Source organism: Radiomyces spectabilis (genome assembly GCF_025331425.1).
Source record: "Radiomyces spectabilis strain NRRL 2753 chromosome Unknown BYT42scaffold_2, whole genome shotgun sequence".
NCBI lineage: Eukaryota > Fungi > Mucoromycota > Mucoromycetes > Mucorales > Radiomycetaceae > Radiomyces > Radiomyces spectabilis.
The window spans coordinates 1,216,646-1,232,605 of NW_026251927.1; the positions used below are offsets into that span (position 1 = coordinate 1,216,646).

The 15,960-nt window shown below is 43.4% G+C and overlaps 4 protein-coding genes across 4 annotated transcripts; 3 read left to right on the plus strand and 1 right to left on the minus strand.

Annotated features, from left to right (window-relative positions):
* Positions 1–202: 202 nt before the first annotated feature.
* BYT42DRAFT_489249 (glycosyltransferase family 20-domain-containing protein) lies at positions 203–3,365 on the plus strand (the record flags this gene model as incomplete). The annotated part of the gene is made up of 10 exons (XM_051563923.1): positions 203–367; positions 494–836; positions 931–1,071; positions 1,130–1,255; positions 1,312–1,364; positions 1,437–2,153; positions 2,227–2,409; positions 2,474–2,844; positions 2,909–3,177; positions 3,223–3,365. 10 exons carry the CDS (start codon positions 203–205, stop codon positions 3,363–3,365), a joined length of 2,511 nt encoding a protein of 836 aa, XP_051427159.1.
* Positions 3,366–5,745: 2,380 nt separating this feature from the next.
* On the plus strand, positions 5,746–8,426 carry BYT42DRAFT_610467 (Nicastrin-domain-containing protein; the record flags this gene model as incomplete). Its single annotated transcript, XM_051571396.1, has 11 exons — positions 5,746–5,809; positions 5,866–5,967; positions 6,046–6,169; positions 6,233–6,395; positions 6,466–6,561; positions 6,623–6,731; positions 6,793–6,989; positions 7,051–7,535; positions 7,606–7,823; positions 7,896–8,208; positions 8,279–8,426. 11 exons carry the CDS (start codon positions 5,746–5,748, stop codon positions 8,424–8,426), a joined length of 2,019 nt encoding a protein of 672 aa, XP_051427160.1.
* Positions 8,427–9,010: 584 nt separating this feature from the next.
* On the plus strand, positions 9,011–14,571 carry BYT42DRAFT_602119 (uncharacterized protein). Its single transcript, XM_051571040.1, has 15 exons — positions 9,011–9,565; positions 9,692–10,134; positions 10,224–10,322; positions 10,405–10,610; positions 10,697–10,987; positions 11,049–11,166; positions 11,241–11,356; positions 11,422–11,554; positions 11,627–11,974; positions 12,053–12,706; positions 12,776–13,186; positions 13,250–13,483; positions 13,555–13,697; positions 13,779–13,994; positions 14,071–14,571. The coding sequence occupies exons 1-15, from the start codon at positions 9,220–9,222 to the stop codon at positions 14,297–14,299; spliced, it is 3,987 nt and encodes a 1,328-aa protein (XP_051427161.1). The 5' UTR covers positions 9,011–9,219; the 3' UTR covers positions 14,300–14,571.
* Positions 14,572–15,763, minus strand: BYT42DRAFT_602120 (Protoglobin-domain-containing protein). The gene is made up of 2 exons (XM_051571041.1): positions 15,477–15,763; positions 14,572–15,346 (listed from the first exon to the last, which is right to left on the minus strand). Exons 1-2 carry the CDS (start codon positions 15,553–15,555, stop codon positions 14,721–14,723), a joined length of 705 nt encoding a protein of 234 aa, XP_051427162.1. The 5' UTR covers positions 15,556–15,763; the 3' UTR covers positions 14,572–14,720.
* Positions 15,764–15,960: the final 197 nt, after the last annotated feature.

The following is a 15,960-nucleotide window of genomic DNA, read 5'->3' on the forward strand; positions in this document are numbered from 1 at the left end:
TATAAATAACAACACGTTTTTTTAATCAACCCTTTGTCTTTCTGAAATTTCAAATCGTTCGGCTTCTTTTTTTTTTTTCCTTCTTCTCGCTTCTCCTTGGGTCTCTTTTTCCTTTCGCTTTGGCTTTGTATTTTTGTACCTTTGGTTTCTGTTGCCTCTTTTCACTGCTACTGACTACAATACAATTCCCCTTTGATTCCCAATGATTCTTCCGTCCAGTGAATCGTTGACGGCCGAAAAAGTGGCCAACTACCTACCTTTATCCGGTCATCTTCCCGAGATTCCAGGACGCATTATCAACGTCACACATCAAATACCGTACAATATTCTTCGAACGCAGGACACCGCCTCTGCTATACGGAAAGACGTTTTTCCCTTGTCGCCACCTTACTCGCCTCCTCCGGCGGTTCATGATAAATCCGGAGCTCAGGAACAAGTCAGTGTCCCCGAAACGTTGCCTCCGTCGTCCCCAGTGGACCATGGTAACGGAAAGGATCCGGCGGCAGCCGCTCCCGTGAGCCGACTGGCTCGCCATCATTATCGTAGCCGTACTTTGCGGGCAAAGTTCCACGCGGCCGACTGGACGGTGGTCGAACGTCGGGGCCATCAGGCGCTCTATGCCGGATTGCAAAGTTTGAACAAGAACTGGGAGACCCTCCATATCGGATGGACCGGTCCCATTCGTATCAAAGGCAGTAAAAAACAAGTGGCACCGGAACAAGTCGCTCTTGAGGATAAGAAGAAATTGCAGGAATTGTTGTGGAACAAGGCCCATGTGGTACCTATTTTCTTGGACAAAACATCGCATGGTCATTACGAAGGTTACTGTAAAGAAGGTAGTCCAAAATGAAAACTTTAATTTTTTTTTTCGTTTTATTTTCCTCTCGCATTCTTTTTTTTTGCATGCTTACTTAATCTGTTTTGAAACAGTCCTGTGGCCCTTGTTCCATTACATCGTTTCGTCCAAAGCTACCGACGGCCGTGCAGAACTCAATAACTGGGCCGATTATGTCGCTGTGAACCGACAGTTTGCAGACACCATCATTGCTCATTATCAACCCGGCGATATTGGTAAGCGAAAAACTCCGTGTGAAAGGTATTTGGAACGCTTATTCATTGATGAGATTAGTATGCATTCATGATTATCATCTGTTGCTGGTACCTCAAATGCTGAGAACGCAGTTACCAGAAGCCACCATTGGCATCTTTATCCACGCCACCTTTCCCAGTTCCGAAATCTTTCGTTGCTTGACAAGTAAAGTGAAATGAATCACTATTGGCTAAAGTAACATTGACTTACTCTTTGGTTAGCCCGGAGTGAAATATTGGAAGGCATGTTGGGAGCGACATTAGCTGGGTTCCAGGTAAAGAAGAAAAAAGATCTTTTTTTTTCTCTTGTTATTCAAACTTAATGTGTGCTTGGTGCTTTGTGCCAGACGTATTCGTATGCTCGCCATTTCATTTCATCCTGCACCCGTGTTCTGGGATGTGAATCCAATCAAGTAGGCGTGAATCATAATGGCCATATTGTATCTGTGGGTGCCTTCCCTATCGGTATCGACGCCGACCGTGTGCACCGGTTTTGCAAGGAGCCAGGTGTAGCGCCGAAAATCAACGCTATCAGGGACATGTATGCTGGCAAGAAGATCGTGATTGGCCGTGACAAGTTGGATGAGACGAAAGGCGTTCTGCAGAAACTCTTGGCGTTTGAAAAGTTCTTGCACGATTATCCGGAATGGCGTAATAACGTGGTCTTGATCCAAGTCGCCACGCCTACACACGGCGAACACGCCAAATTGGAAGCCAAAATCTCGGAAACAGTAAGCCACATCAATGGGACTTATGGCTCGTTGCAGTTTACGCCGGTGCACTATTTCCATCAAGATATCGATCGGGATGAATACTATGCATTACTGTCGGTGGCCGATGTGGGATTGATTACCTGCGTGCGCGATGGCATGAATACGACTTCGTTTGAATTCACCATTTGCCAACATGAAACGCATGCTCCGTTGATTCTCAGTGAATTCGCAGGCACCGCCAATTCCCTGAGTGCCGCAATGCTTATCAACCCATGGGATTATGCTGAAGTAGCAAAGGCCATCCATGATGCACTCACCATGTTACCAGAAGAGAAGTCCACGCGTCATGAAGTAAGTTAATCTGAAAAAAAAAAGAACCAGCGTTGACGTTTTTACTGATATTACTTTCCTTGACTTGATACAGCAACTTTATCAGCATGTCATTAGCCATACCGCCGAATTCTGGGCGCATTCGTTTGTGAAACAGTTGGTGGACTGTAGCCAACAACAGTCGCTTCGTTCGCATTCCACGCCTGCCCTGGATCTGGATAAACTGGTGCATGCTTACACCAATGCAAAGAAACGACTGCTCTTTTTCGATTACGATGTAAGTTTTTTCCATCAGGCTATGGGTCACAATCAATGTAAACTCACGCATCGGATAACATTAGGGTACTTTGACGCCCATTGTTTCTGTGCCGTCCGATGCAAAGCCAGCCGCCGACATGCTGGAAGCTTTAAGAGTTCTTTGCCGTGATCCACGTAACGAGGTGTGGGTTATCTCTGGTCGTGATCAAGCTACCTTGGATGAATGGCTCGGCAATGCTGTTCCCAATTTGGGCCTCAGTGCGGAGCATGGTTGTTACATCAAATCACCCGGTGAAGCCAACTGGACAAGCATTGTCAATGATGTGGATATGAGTTGGAAGCAAGATGTCACTATGATTTTTGATTATTACACCGAGCGAACCCAAGGCAGCTTTGTAGAACATAAAAAATCATCCATCACATGGCATTATCGCATGGCTGATGCCGAATACGGGTAAGTAAAAGGACATACCGTACCTATGATGAATGCGTTGACTAAATGTGCATCCTTAAATCAGAGCGTTCCAAGCAAAAGAGTGTCAGAGCCATCTTGAGAACGCAATCGTGTCTCGATTGCCGGTAGAAATCCTCGTTGGCAAGAAGAATCTAGAAGTGCGCCCCATGTCCATCAATAAGGGAGAAATTGTCAAGCGGATATTGACCCGGAACGCTGCATGCGAACTCGTCATCTGCGCTGGTGATGACAAAACGGATGAAGATATGTTTAGAATGCTCAACGTGTGCCACTCGGGCAGTTCCTCTCAACCCAATTCACCTACCACGGCTCGTCGACCGTCTTCGACTTTGCCACTATCTCCTGTTTTGCCTTCAGGATGGATGCAACGCGATTCCTCCCTGTTCTCAATTACGGTAGGACCCCCCGAGAAGAAAACCATGGCCAACTGGCACGTCCGGACAAGCTTTGAAGTGGTTGGATTCTTGACCCGCTTGGCCGCTCAGGACAAACCACAGTAGATATTGCTCTCAGAGAAATTCAGCCAGTTTCTCATCAAGATGAAATCTGTCGTTTATTATTATTGTTCGTGCTTTTTTACTTTCCATTTTTACTTGTGATATGCTTTTTCAGTATTTTATGTTGCAGTGCATGCATAGACAACTTCGTGCATACTATCCCAATAAACAGATATTCCCTCAACACTTGCAGTTGCGCTCTCTCATCTTGACGGATTTTTGTTGTGGAATAGATAAACTTTGTAATTAAAATAGGACCACCCGCTTCAAAGGCCTTAAAGATGGCTTTATTGGTTCGATTCAATTTGAGTGACTCGGTAAATCCAGAACCACGTTTTTTTTCTCACCGTAGTCTTGATTTTAGACAACCGAGGAAGCAAAATCAGGGTATTGATAAACTATTCCTTCACTAACAGCGATGAAGAAAAAAGAAATAACCTGGATAACTTAAAGTGCATCGAAATCTTGCTTTCCTACATTAGAGTGCATTTTTCATGACAACAACAAAAAAGCTTTAATTCCTCGTGCATATGGCCAGATATCGATCCACAGGAAGGGTGCGCAGCATTTTGATATAAAAAAATTACTGTAGTGTTGAGAAATCATTCAAACGTCATTCATGCACTGTGATTGAACGATATCTGCAAAGTGGTGCCACTCAAGAAAGCTGTCCCACACACCCCCTTTTTCTTATCGACAGGCCCACTGATCAAAAGGTTATTTTACGTTATGGGCTTTCCCAAGTCATTTGCATGGCTTTCATCAAACCTAACCCTTCACATACATTGCACCATCATTTTCCTTGGCACCGATAATAGTGGATTAGCAACTTTCTGCACCTTTTTTCATCGACATTGAGGTTGATAGAGAAGATTGTATTTTGCAGAATGTGCGGTTTTTTGGTTACACCAAGGGAGCCAGGTTTCAGATATGATAAAATAAACAATATAAAAAAAAGAACTGTAACCAAATCGGGACCTCTCCGGCAATTGACAGAAAAAGGCGCATGCGAAATTTTAAAATGGAATCGCTTTTAAATAAATGAAAGCTTATCGGAAAATGCACATTGAAACTATATTAAGAGTTGAAAGGATGGATCATTTGGAACACACTACATCTAAGCCTGTTGCTTAGGTGACAATTCTACGTAGATAAGAAGGTGCTGCGGTAAAGAATAATGATTTCATAGCGACATGTTCCACGACAGGAAAGGGCGTAATTGCATAATGAAAACGCTGGTTTGTTCCAATGGAAATGAACTGAACGCGAAAAACTTTAAACGCAGAAGTATGAGTATAAAAAGGGAAAGAGAATCGTTTTTCGTTTTCTTCGCTCTTTTTCTGCATCTTCCTCTTTCTCTTTATCCTTATACTGTTTCTATCCATCCATCCGCTCTCACTGGTTCGCTTAATATAAACCCGTTTAATAAAAATGCTTATGCCTCGTTCATTTTTTTCTTAGGTGCCTGGTGCCTTTTTCTTGAGCGTTGATGGATGACAGCACTTGACAGCAATTTTTTATTGCTATCACAAGTACAAGTTGAAGGACATCTTTTTACTAACTTGCGCTTTTTTTTTCCTTATTTTTTTACAGTTTGAGACTGACCATTTGTAGGTTTCCAGTAGGGTAGACCATCGGGAAGGTAGCTATGGAGCTGATTCTTGATTAAATAGATACGACGCCGCCCGTGAACAGTCTACTGCTCCAGGGTGAGTTCCATTACTTTTTTATTTTGTTTTTCCTTTTCGCTTGTCATTTGCTTGTCATCCATCATCTTTCCGCCGCTATCTGCCTCCAACTCCTGGAAATCACATTGGTCCAAGTCCGAATTCGCTTTCTGCCGGGTGCTTTAATATTAGCTATCATAGTATGTTTGTACTAGTTGCCTCTGTAAATTTGACCACCTGAAAATAAAGTCATCTTTGCTTGGCTTTCCTCTCTCACACAAACTTTTACCCTTATGAATACCAGTATTGGATCGAAGACTAAGGCCGAAGGGTTTTTTGCGTCTCGGTTATGCTCTAGCTATTATTCGGGCGCTTGATGCTGCGCCCCTTAGGTTTCATTTACTGATCAAAATCACTGCAATGGATGGTGGAGGATTTTAAAAGATACCATACGCAACATTGTAAAGATATGCATGTGTATCCTTGATTCTCTTAAAACAGTCATCAATGCATGAACAAAAGAGAGAAAAAAAAAAGTGACAAGGAATAATCTGAACAAAGGGTGATCTATCTGGTAGAATGGGCTTACAAACATGCAATAATGAACTGAACTTGAAAACCGCGATAAGGAATAAAAAACTAAGAAAAATAAAAAAAAATCCAATTCTTCAATATGCGACTTGAATAGATTGTCTTTCAGTAAATGGTGGATGGTTATGCATGTCATAAAGCCGTTCATTACTGTCCTTGCCCTTTTATGCTACGGAACGTCCATCTTGGGTTGGTTACCATTGAACAAGAAAACCCTTAATGACTGTATTCACGATCATTCTTAGCACAGGACATTGCTTCTAGTTTATATCCCTACATATATACCAATCTTAATAACTACCCATGCGTGCGATTACTCCATGCCAATGGCACAGTGGGCTGCCACGGTAAGTCCGGTCCATGAAACTATGGCTCATTCGTCAAACGCGATCGCTGACTCTTTATTTGATCTGTCGACGCATAAGCGCCCCATACGGCCAGTGGTATCTTGTATGAAATCGAAACACAAGACGACATTGATCAGTTTCCGCCTTTCCAAGGCGATAGTCGGTCGTATGCTGTATTTCTACCGTATTATTTATTGACAAAGTATATGGCTTGGTTATCATAAGCATACCCCATGTTTCGTCAATTCATATTTTTATTTCACAGGACGAATATCCAAAAACTGGAGGCAAGCCAACGAATTACGGGAATCATTGCGTGGCTGTCATCCGAGAACAACGTCTCAGTGATATCACCCGATGCGATGTGTCCGAATTGCGAATATGGTCTTTATGCCAACGAGCCGAATCAATATATGTGGAATCCCCAGGTTCGTCGTACTGACCAGGTTTCGCAGATGTAGGCTGGGAATTCGCGTCAACTGTTTTTGATGATATTAGGGAGATGGTTTGTTGCAAGAACATTTCAATTTTCCGATTTTCGCGATCAAGCCGGAAAATGCATTAACCAAGAAAGTGTATCAGTACTTTACTCGGGTAATGAATACTCCCACTGCATTGCATATACAAGAACGCACAGACTGATCAGGTAACCTAGGCATTAAATTACAACAAGGAGAAACAGTATCAACATTACCCACTTCAGGCTGTTGATTTCGATTTATTCATGTGGGCCGCTGTCAACTCTGGGACATGTCTAAGACGCGGTAAACTAGATACTGTTACCAAGGGAAAAGCATTCGGACTCATACAAAATCGGCTATATAGGCTGGTGTCAGGCTATTGGTGGATTGTCCGTCTATTCCACGCCCTCGTTAGAAATGAATGCCCAAGATGATAAACCTATTTTGATGTTGACGGCGGCCATGGACAGTCGTTCCATGTTTCAAGACCTGACAGTCGGAGTGGAAGACGATGTGTCTGGGCTGGTCGCTCTGCTGGCAGTGGCAGAAACGCTGAGTCGGGTAACCCTGTTACTAAGCTAATGTTGCCTTGATGCTTTTTTCTCACCATCGAGTCATTTAGGCGCCCAAGGCACTGGATACTCTGGGAAAGCACATTATGTACACGGCTTTCACTGCCGAATCGTGGGGATTTGCAGGTTCTCAACGGTTTGTCAAGGATATTTCTACCCCTTTCCAGTGCACCAATGCGACGCGAGCTACGCCGTGTCCGTTTACAAACGCGCCTTGTACATTTCCATGCATACGCAGCGACAAATTTACGCGCATTAATATGGAAAAGATCGATTCCATTATCGAATTCAAATCGGTGACTGGCAGAACTTCCAATTACAGCGGTGGCTACTGGGCTCATGTCGATGATATTGACACCAGCAAAGGCTTGGTGGATGCTTTAGCGCAACAAACCAGGCTGACAGGAAGCGAACTTCGTAATGCCTATGCAGATACACAGAGGAAACTACCTCCCAGCAGCATCATGAGTTTCCTGGACAAGAAGCGTACCATTCCAGCAACGGTAGTCACGGATTATCAGAAAGAGTTTGGCAGGTAAAATGTCCATTACTGGATACGTCTCCCATTATGGATTGTTAAACGGGAAGGCCGCATGTTATTGTAGATATTATCACAGTGACATGGATTATTTGTTGAACCTTGAACCGATGACACAATCCATCTGCAAACTTGTAAATGCCACAGCGCGTACCACATTTATTCAAGCGCAAGGGTCTTCCGACGGCGCGGATTTGATCAATGCCAATTGCACGGTGGTTCAGTCTTTGCTCGATTGTCTATCCACCAATTTCTCCTGTCCTTTTATGCAAGATTACTTTAACGGTAAAGTTGTGATGACGAGTTTCGGTCCGGTGAAAAAGTAGAATGTGGCGACTCATTTGCGCACAACCATAGTGTCGAAAATAGGCAGCATTAGCCATTATACTTCTGTGTATTCATTTGAAGATCCTATGCCGCAACTGGTTCCTCGGTTCGTTTTTAGCTACCTCAGTGGTGTGACGGGCACGCCACGCAAAGACAGTCAGGGACAAGTCGTCAGTTGTCATCAAATCCAGGATTGCAACCCGGGTGAATACTGTATCAAGCAAAAATGTGTAAAGACGTTTACAGAATATCACCCAGCCTACGGCACCGGGCTGCATTACGATGAAGCCGAAGGAAAACTTGGTGTGGTGGATCCGACCAAAGGCACATGGACCGAGAGCACGTAAGATTCAATTTTACTTTAAATGCTAAAAGGGTTCAATTTCCACTCATCTTTGGTCTCGTTGCAATAGATGGAACACCCCCAAATTAAGGATTTTCTTGGTGACGTCGGAAAAGCATCAGATTGTCGAACTTGTCATTGGTCTTTTATGGACTTTGACAAGCATAGCTGCTGTTCTTTTGGCACATCGATATCTCAAAACAGCAGCCAAGGGTTGAACGAATTATTTCTACAAGTACAGTATGCACAAGTGCTGTATCCATCTTAAATTTCTATGTAAACAAGTTCGTGATGACAGTCAATGGTAATAAATGGGTTAATTGTCGTATTTAAATTTTTAAGGAGAATCACTATGCTTGTATCCGATGTACCAATTGACAGGAAAGTAATGGATCATCAACCCATCATTGACCGTATTGATCGTTATTTGGCATCGAAAGGTAGTTTTACCGTTTTGTTATCTCATAATAATCGCCAATTGTGAATTGCACCAGTCACTTCCCATCACGGCAGTACTACGAAATAAAAAATAAAAATAAGAACCAAATTCTAAATTACACGCTGCTAAATTTTTTCTTTCACCACCAGTCGCAATTGCAGTCAACTCTCAATGTCCAGCTTCTGCGCCATAGCTGACAACATTAATGAACGTTGGAACTTGGGTTCATGAAGAGGTCTTCTCTTTTTCGTTGTTGGTATTTTCTTGGCTGAACGGACCTTGTTTCTTGTGGTTCTTGAAGCGCCGTTTAAAAAAAGGCAGCAGACATTTCTTTTTTCGCTGGTGTGCACAGAATAAAGGCAGATTAACCTTTTTTCCCTTTTTTTTCCTTGCTTTTCTTGGTCCTTTCTCTATATATTGTATTAGCGTTCCAGACGGTAGATAGTCTTGAACGAACGTCTGTTATTTTCTACGTGCCATAATATCATCCACTCAAAGTGGCGTCCAATAATCCGCATAACCCCTTTGGCGATGAGGCATCGGAAGCCGAGTCTTGGCAGCGGCATCCACCCATGCCTTCCGCATTTGGAGGCGATGATGCCACCGCCAATCCTTTTGCCAACCCCACGCCTGTGAATGCAAGCTCGCCGTCGCCTCATGGCCAACCTACCACTTATTCTCCTTCCGTTTACACGGCTGACCTTATTGATCTCCAGAATGGTCAATCACGACAGCCCCAATCCCCGGCTAATGTAGTACCAGCAACAGCGACCATAGCCACTGAGCCTTCTCCTTTTGTGCCGACCGATGTCACCCCTCCCAATGCAACGCGTGTGCGAAATCATTCAACATCCACCACTGCGCCGACTCATTCACACAATCCACTGAATCGAACAGAGACATTCAACACAGATAATGGTACAGTGACAAAAAAATAACCACCACTTTCTCCCTTTCGCCAACACGCCAACGCGCAAAAGAAGGAGAGGTTGGGGGTAGTTGGTGATGAAGGAAAAAAGTGATTTGTTAACGAATCTTTGTTAGGCGGTTCTATTTACGATGATACAACCGCATTTGATGACGAGGATGATTTGCAACTTCTTTCGCATCAAGGCCCGATTGCTGGTGCGCGGTACAATCCTACGCCTACACCGTCAGATGCTGGTAGTGCTATTCAGCTTCGTTCAGCGGCCGGGATATCGGCGGCACCGACAAGTCGTACCCGGAAACGACGAGGATTCAAGGAGACCATTAAAGGCACGGTGAATAATCTGTTGGGCCGTCCTGGAACCGCTTCCGGTACTGCCGGCGAAGGTGGCGAACGTATCATCTACTTAAATAACCAAGATCTCAATGATCAGCAACGATTCTTGCACAACAAGATTTTTACAGCGAAATATACCGCGATCACTTTCCTTCCCAAGTTTTTGTACGAAGAATTCTCAAAGTACGCCAATCTGTTCTTCTTGTTCGTATCTGGTATCCAGGTAAGACATTCATCAACAAAAACATCATCGACTATTTTTTTTTTGTCTTTGGGGGACCTATGTATTGATAAGGTTCATTTGCACAATAGCAAATTCCCGGTATCTCGCCTACTTCACGTTGGACGACCTTGGTCCCTTTGGTGATTGTACTGTTCATCACGGCTATCAAGGAAATTGTAGAAGATTGGGTATGTGTTTTGCGCCTTGTATGGTACATTTTCTTTGCAAGCGAGTATGATGAATTACTCATTCATGGATGGCATTTTCCAGGGAGTTCATCGATCTGACGCCGAACTCAACGCGAAAAAATGTAAAGTGCTGGTTGGAACCCAATTTGTTGAAAAAGCTTGGCGTGATGTGGCTGTGGGTGATATTTTACGTGTCGAGGGTGGCGAGAACTTTCCGGCCGATCTTATTTTGGTCAGCAGTTCGGAACCTGAAGGCTTATGCTATATTGAAACAAGCAACCTCGATGGGTAAGTAGGCTTAGATTTTTTTTTTCTTTGTGGCCCAGGTTATACAATCTTTTTTCACTCATCCTCCAAACCCCGCCCGCATTCAGTGAAGTCAATTTGAAAATCAAGCAAGCGCTTCCACAAACGGCTCAGATTCTGAATCCTATTGAAGTGAGCCGTTTGCAAGGAGTCATCAAATCGGAACAACCCAACAATCGTTTATACAACTACGATGGCGTTTTATCGACGTCTTCTGCGGATGAAATGGGCAAAGCGCGCGATTACGCTCTGGACCCCACTCAGCTGTTACTACGTGGCGCCCAGCTTCGAAATACATCCTGGATTTACGGTATCGTTGTATTCACTGGTCACGAGACCAAGTTGATGCTCAACTCAAGGTAAGGGAACTTGCTGAGCAAACTTTAACGTGCCAGTTTATTAATGGGGTCGAATTGACAGCAAAAAACCATCCAAAATCTCAAATGTGACACATATTACCAACCGCAATATCCTGTATCTTTTCGCGATCCTTGTAGCCATGAGTATTGCCGGCGCCATTGGTGGTTTGGTATTCACGGTAAGTGGGGAAAAAAAAGTTGACGGTGAATTTACGGGTATACTGATCAGCTTGGTGGGATCCTGGATTATTAGATTTACAAAGGAGACGAAGTGTCTTATCTTCCGTTGGGCCAACAAAGTCGGGGGGAAGAATTTGGTTATGATATCTTGACGTTTTTGATTCTTTTCAATAGTTTCATCCCTATCAGGTAAGACTTTACTTTTCCAATTATTCAACGGCAAAACCAGTTGTTCCTCAACGTCATCGTAATAGTTTAATGGTCACGATGGAAATTGTGAAATTTGTCCTGTCTTACTTGATTGAGGCGGATTTGGACATGTATTATGACAAGACCGATACACCTGCGGTGGCAAGAAGTAGTAGTTTGATCGAAGAACTTGGTCAGGTAAGCTTCAGTGATTATTATGGAGCTATTCTTTTTTGGAATCCGATGAAATATAACTCGACGCGGTTACAGGTGAAATTCGTGTTCTCTGACAAGACGGGTACATTAACGTGTAACGAGATGCAGTTTCGACAATCGTCGATCGCTGGTCTCTCGTATGCAGACAAGGTGGATTCGGATAAACAAGCACGCGACGGTGTGGATGATCCGTCCCTTCAATACACGTTTGCTCAACTGCAAGAGCATCTGAAAACTCACCCGACTGCCAACGTTATCAACGAATTTCTCACCCTGCTTGCTTGTTGTCACACTGTTATCCCCGAAAAACAGGAGAACAGTGAGGATATCGTGTATCAAGCGTCGTCACCCGATGAAGGAGCTCTTGTCAAAGGAGCAAGCCAACTTGGCTACACATTCCACGTAAGTCACTCTTTCGACAGTGTGCATTAAAAGTTTGTGGTGATTTTATTAAACATTGTATCTCTCTCATGTGTATAGACGCGACGACCGAATTCCATTACCTGCAGTATTCGCGGTCATGATATGGAGTTCCAAGTACTGAATGTATGCGAATTCAATTCCACTCGCAAGCGTATGTCGGCGATCATTCGTGGCCCTGATGGAAAGATCAAGTTGTACTGCAAAGGCGCCGATACAGTGATTTTGGAACGGTTAGCAGAAAATAACCCGTTTGTCGAATCGACGCTGGTTCATTTGGAAGATTATGCCTCGGAAGGTTTACGTACTTTGTGTATCGCGATGCGTGAGATTCCTGAAGAAGAGTATGCTCGTTGGTCTCAGATTTACGACAAGGCATCGACGACACTGGTGAACCGATCGGATGAATTGGATCGAGCGGCTGAGATGATTGAAAAGGACTTGTTTTTACTGGGAGCCACTGCCATCGAGGATAAGCTTCAAGACGGTGTGCCAGATACGATTCACACATTGCAGGAAGCCGGTATCAAAGTGTGGGTGCTGACGGGTGATCGTCAGGAAACAGCCATCAACATTGGTTACTCTTGCAAGTTATTGAACGAAGAAATGAGTTTGATTGTGTGCAACGAAGAAAGTCATTGGGAGACCAAGAATTTCCTTGAAAGAAAATTGCGCGACATTACCGATGTGTTGAACCGCGGTGAAGACATGGAAGTAAGTGGAGAAAATTGAGGCCAAAAAAAAAAAAAGTTTTCTAAAATTAACGCGCACCCTTTTTATTAGCCTCTTGCTTTGGTGATTGATGGCAAGGCATTGACGTTTGCACTGGAGAAGGATATTGAAAAGATTTTATTCGATCTGGCGGTTCTGTGCAAAGCCGTGGTGTGCTGTCGTGTGTCTCCGTTGCAAAAGGCGTTGGTGGTCAAGCTTGTGAAAAAGTACGACAAATCGATCCTTTTGGCCATTGGTGATGGTGCCAACGATGTGTCAATGATTCAAGCCGCGCACGTGGGAGTGGGTATTTCTGGTGTGGAAGGTCTTCAGGCGGCTCGAAGTGCCGATTTTGCCATTTCCCAATTCCGGTTCCTCAAGAAACTTTTGCTCGTTCATGGTGCATGGGCCTATCAGCGACTCAGTAAAATGATCTTTTTCTACTTTTACAAGAACGTGGCCTTGTATCTTACACAATTTTGGGTAAGTACGGGCAAAGAAACAGGGTTTGATGGATACACAACTCACGTACACGCGCTGTTTTAGTATGCCTTTTACAACGGCTTTTCGGGCTCGACGTTGTACGAATCATGGACCATGTCGTGTTTTAACGTCATCTTCACATTTTTGCCGCCTTTGGTGATGGGTATTTTTGATCAATTGGTATCGGCGCGACTGCTTGACAAGTATCCGCAAATGTACATGCTTGGTCAAAACAACGAATTCTTTAATCAGAAACGATTCTGGGGTTGGTTTGCCAATGCCTGTTTCCATTCGCTGGTAAGTACTCTGTGGAATGAAAAAAAAAAAAAGAAAAATGAACGGCAGTCAAACCCCGCTTTCGTGTGTAGTTGCTATTTTTCCTGGGTGTTGCTGCATTTAAAACGGATGGTGTTTTCAGCAATGGTCTTGTGGGTGGCCAATGGTGGGCAGGTTCGGCTGTTTTCACGGCTGTCTTGGGCTGTATTCTGTGGAAGTGCGCATTGAGCACCGAGTAAGTATTCTTCTTTTTTTCCCTTCTTTGAAAAGAAAATCCCACCAAGAAAAAGAAAGAAACTAATCCTTGGAATGTTAGTATCTGGACAAAGTATACAGTGATTGCTATTCCAGGATCCATGGCAGTATGGTTCCTGTATCTTCCGGTAGTGGCATACATTGGGCCTGCTATTTCTGTGAATGTGTTCCCTGAATACTATGGTCTTGTACCTATGCTTTGGGGCAATTTGAATTTCTGGTTATTTATTATCCTTGTGCCATTTGTCTGCAATTTGCGTGACTTTTTCTGGAAATAGTAAGTCATTTGTGTGGGATGAAAACTATTGAATAGGATGACTGACTGACTGATTGATTGAATCTTTGATTTGCAGTGCGAAACGCATGTACCGACCGTTGCCGTACCACTTTATTCAAGAAATCCAGAAATACAATCTTCCCGATTACCGACCGCGTATGGATCGATTCCGACAAGCCGTCAACAAAGTCCGACGGATACAGCGTCTTAAGCGTAATCGAGGTTATGCCTTTTCACAAAACGACAGCGATCAAACCAAGATTATCCGTGTATATGATACAACTCAACAAAAACCTCAAGGTTAAAAAACCCCCTCAAGAAAAACCACAAACATCAAACTATACAACCTTGGAGAGAGATGCTATCCAAACATCTTTTCTGCTTTACTTCGTAATATATGTTTATATACCAGCTGACTGACAAAAAAAAAAAAGAAACAAAGAAAAAAAAGGAAACTTCTCGATTGTGCAACATGGGGTAATAAGGAGCTTTTTTATCCATGGCCGGCTGGAAAGATTTTTATTTACGTCATTTTGGAGGAAAAGGAAAGTTTCCATCCCTGCCCACATACACGCCTTTTTTTTTTCATTCAAATTGTTAAACAATAAATTTTTAATTGTTAATTTTGAGTTATCAATTACAGTCGTATTTACAGAAATAAAATAGAGAAGAGAGACCCAGGGAAAAAAAAGAAAATAAAGTAAATGGGCAAATGATGAAGGGGTTTTACTTGCGTTGCATGGAGAACCAAACACCCAAGCCACCAGCCAAAGCACCAACAATTACAGGGATGATAGGGTTGTCACAGAGCTTGGCACAGCACTTCTTTGCCTCCGCGGTGGGAGCAGCAAGGACAGGATTGCAGTAGTATTTGGCAAAGTAATCGTTTTGGATCCAGAGAAGCTTGTTGAAAGCACCCAAAGCGGCACCTTCGGTTTCACGATCCAAGTTGAGAGACAACAAACCACCGACCAATGTGGTTTCGACAAAGCCCATCAGTGCATTGATGTGGATATAATCGACATTGATCTTGGATTTCTTGGTAGGAGTATCGGTGTGGATCTTGGCGACCCAGTCAAGGTAACGAAGGAAGCGATCATCATAGGGGCCATCCAAAAGCTTGTTCAAATATTTTGACAGGAAATCCTTACGGAATTTGATCTGAGGATGTTCCAAGGTCAAGTCTTCCAACGAAGTGGCGACCTCACCTTCGAAACCTTCATTCTTGGGAAGGAAATGCTTCTTGGTCACATCGTACTGGAACAACTTGTTGTACACAGCATCGACCACGACAGGAATAAGAGGACGGACCTTTTCGGCAACGGACTTGATAGCGTTGATATCAGCCTCACCTGCAAATTAAGAAAAAAAAGGAGAGTGGTGGATGCAGTCAGCATATATATTGATCCTTTTGTTTACATTGGCAATGCATTGCACCAACAAAAAAAAAAAAAAAAAAAAAAAATAACACAGATGACATACCGAAATCCATAAACTTGGCAACGTATTCAAAGCGGTAGCCACCATCGGCATACAACTTGGCAGAATCAATATGTTCCATGATGATTGATAATGAAATAGAGAGTGGGGGATGAAAAAGACAGGTAATAAAACAAAGGTTCCTGGGGTGAGTTTTTGGTGGACTACCTTTTTATACAAAAAAGAAAAAAGGAATGGAAAACCCCGGCACGGGAGTCTGAAAATGAGTGAAAATAATCACCTCATTCGCCAAGTCAATCGCAGGCGATGAAAAAGTGACACAAAAAGCGTATGATGAAAAAAGTGAATCCGAACCAGAAAGTTATTTGTTTGTTTATAGCCAACTTGGTCAAAGTTCATTCGACCCCGACAAACATTGACAAATAAACAGCACGGGGAACTTGTCCGAGGTTGGGCTTCTCCTTTTTCCGCACATACCCGCTGCATTTCAATCAGCGAAAAAGAAGTTGGCCTTAACATCAGCTCA

Bases quoted from the DNA above. Each gene is read 5' to 3' on its own strand.
- BYT42DRAFT_602119 (XM_051571040.1), top strand. From the start codon at position 9,220: ATGCCTTCCGCATTTGGAGGCGATGATGCCACCGCCAATCCTTTTGCC. The intron at 11,357-11,421 runs GTAAGACTTTAC...TCATCGTAATAG, and splicing joins AATAGTTTCATCCCTATCAG to TTTAATGGTCACGATGGAAA. The intron at 12,707-12,775 runs GTAAGTGGAGAA...CCTTTTTATTAG, and splicing joins ACCGCGGTGAAGACATGGAA to CCTCTTGCTTTGGTGATTGA.
- BYT42DRAFT_602120 (XM_051571041.1), bottom strand. From the start codon at position 15,555: ATGGAACATATTGATTCTGCCAAGTTGTATGCCGATGGTGGCTACCGC. The intron at 15,347-15,476 runs GTATGTCATCTG...CTTAATTTGCAG, and splicing joins TGCCAAGTTTATGGATTTCG to GTGAGGCTGATATCAACGCT.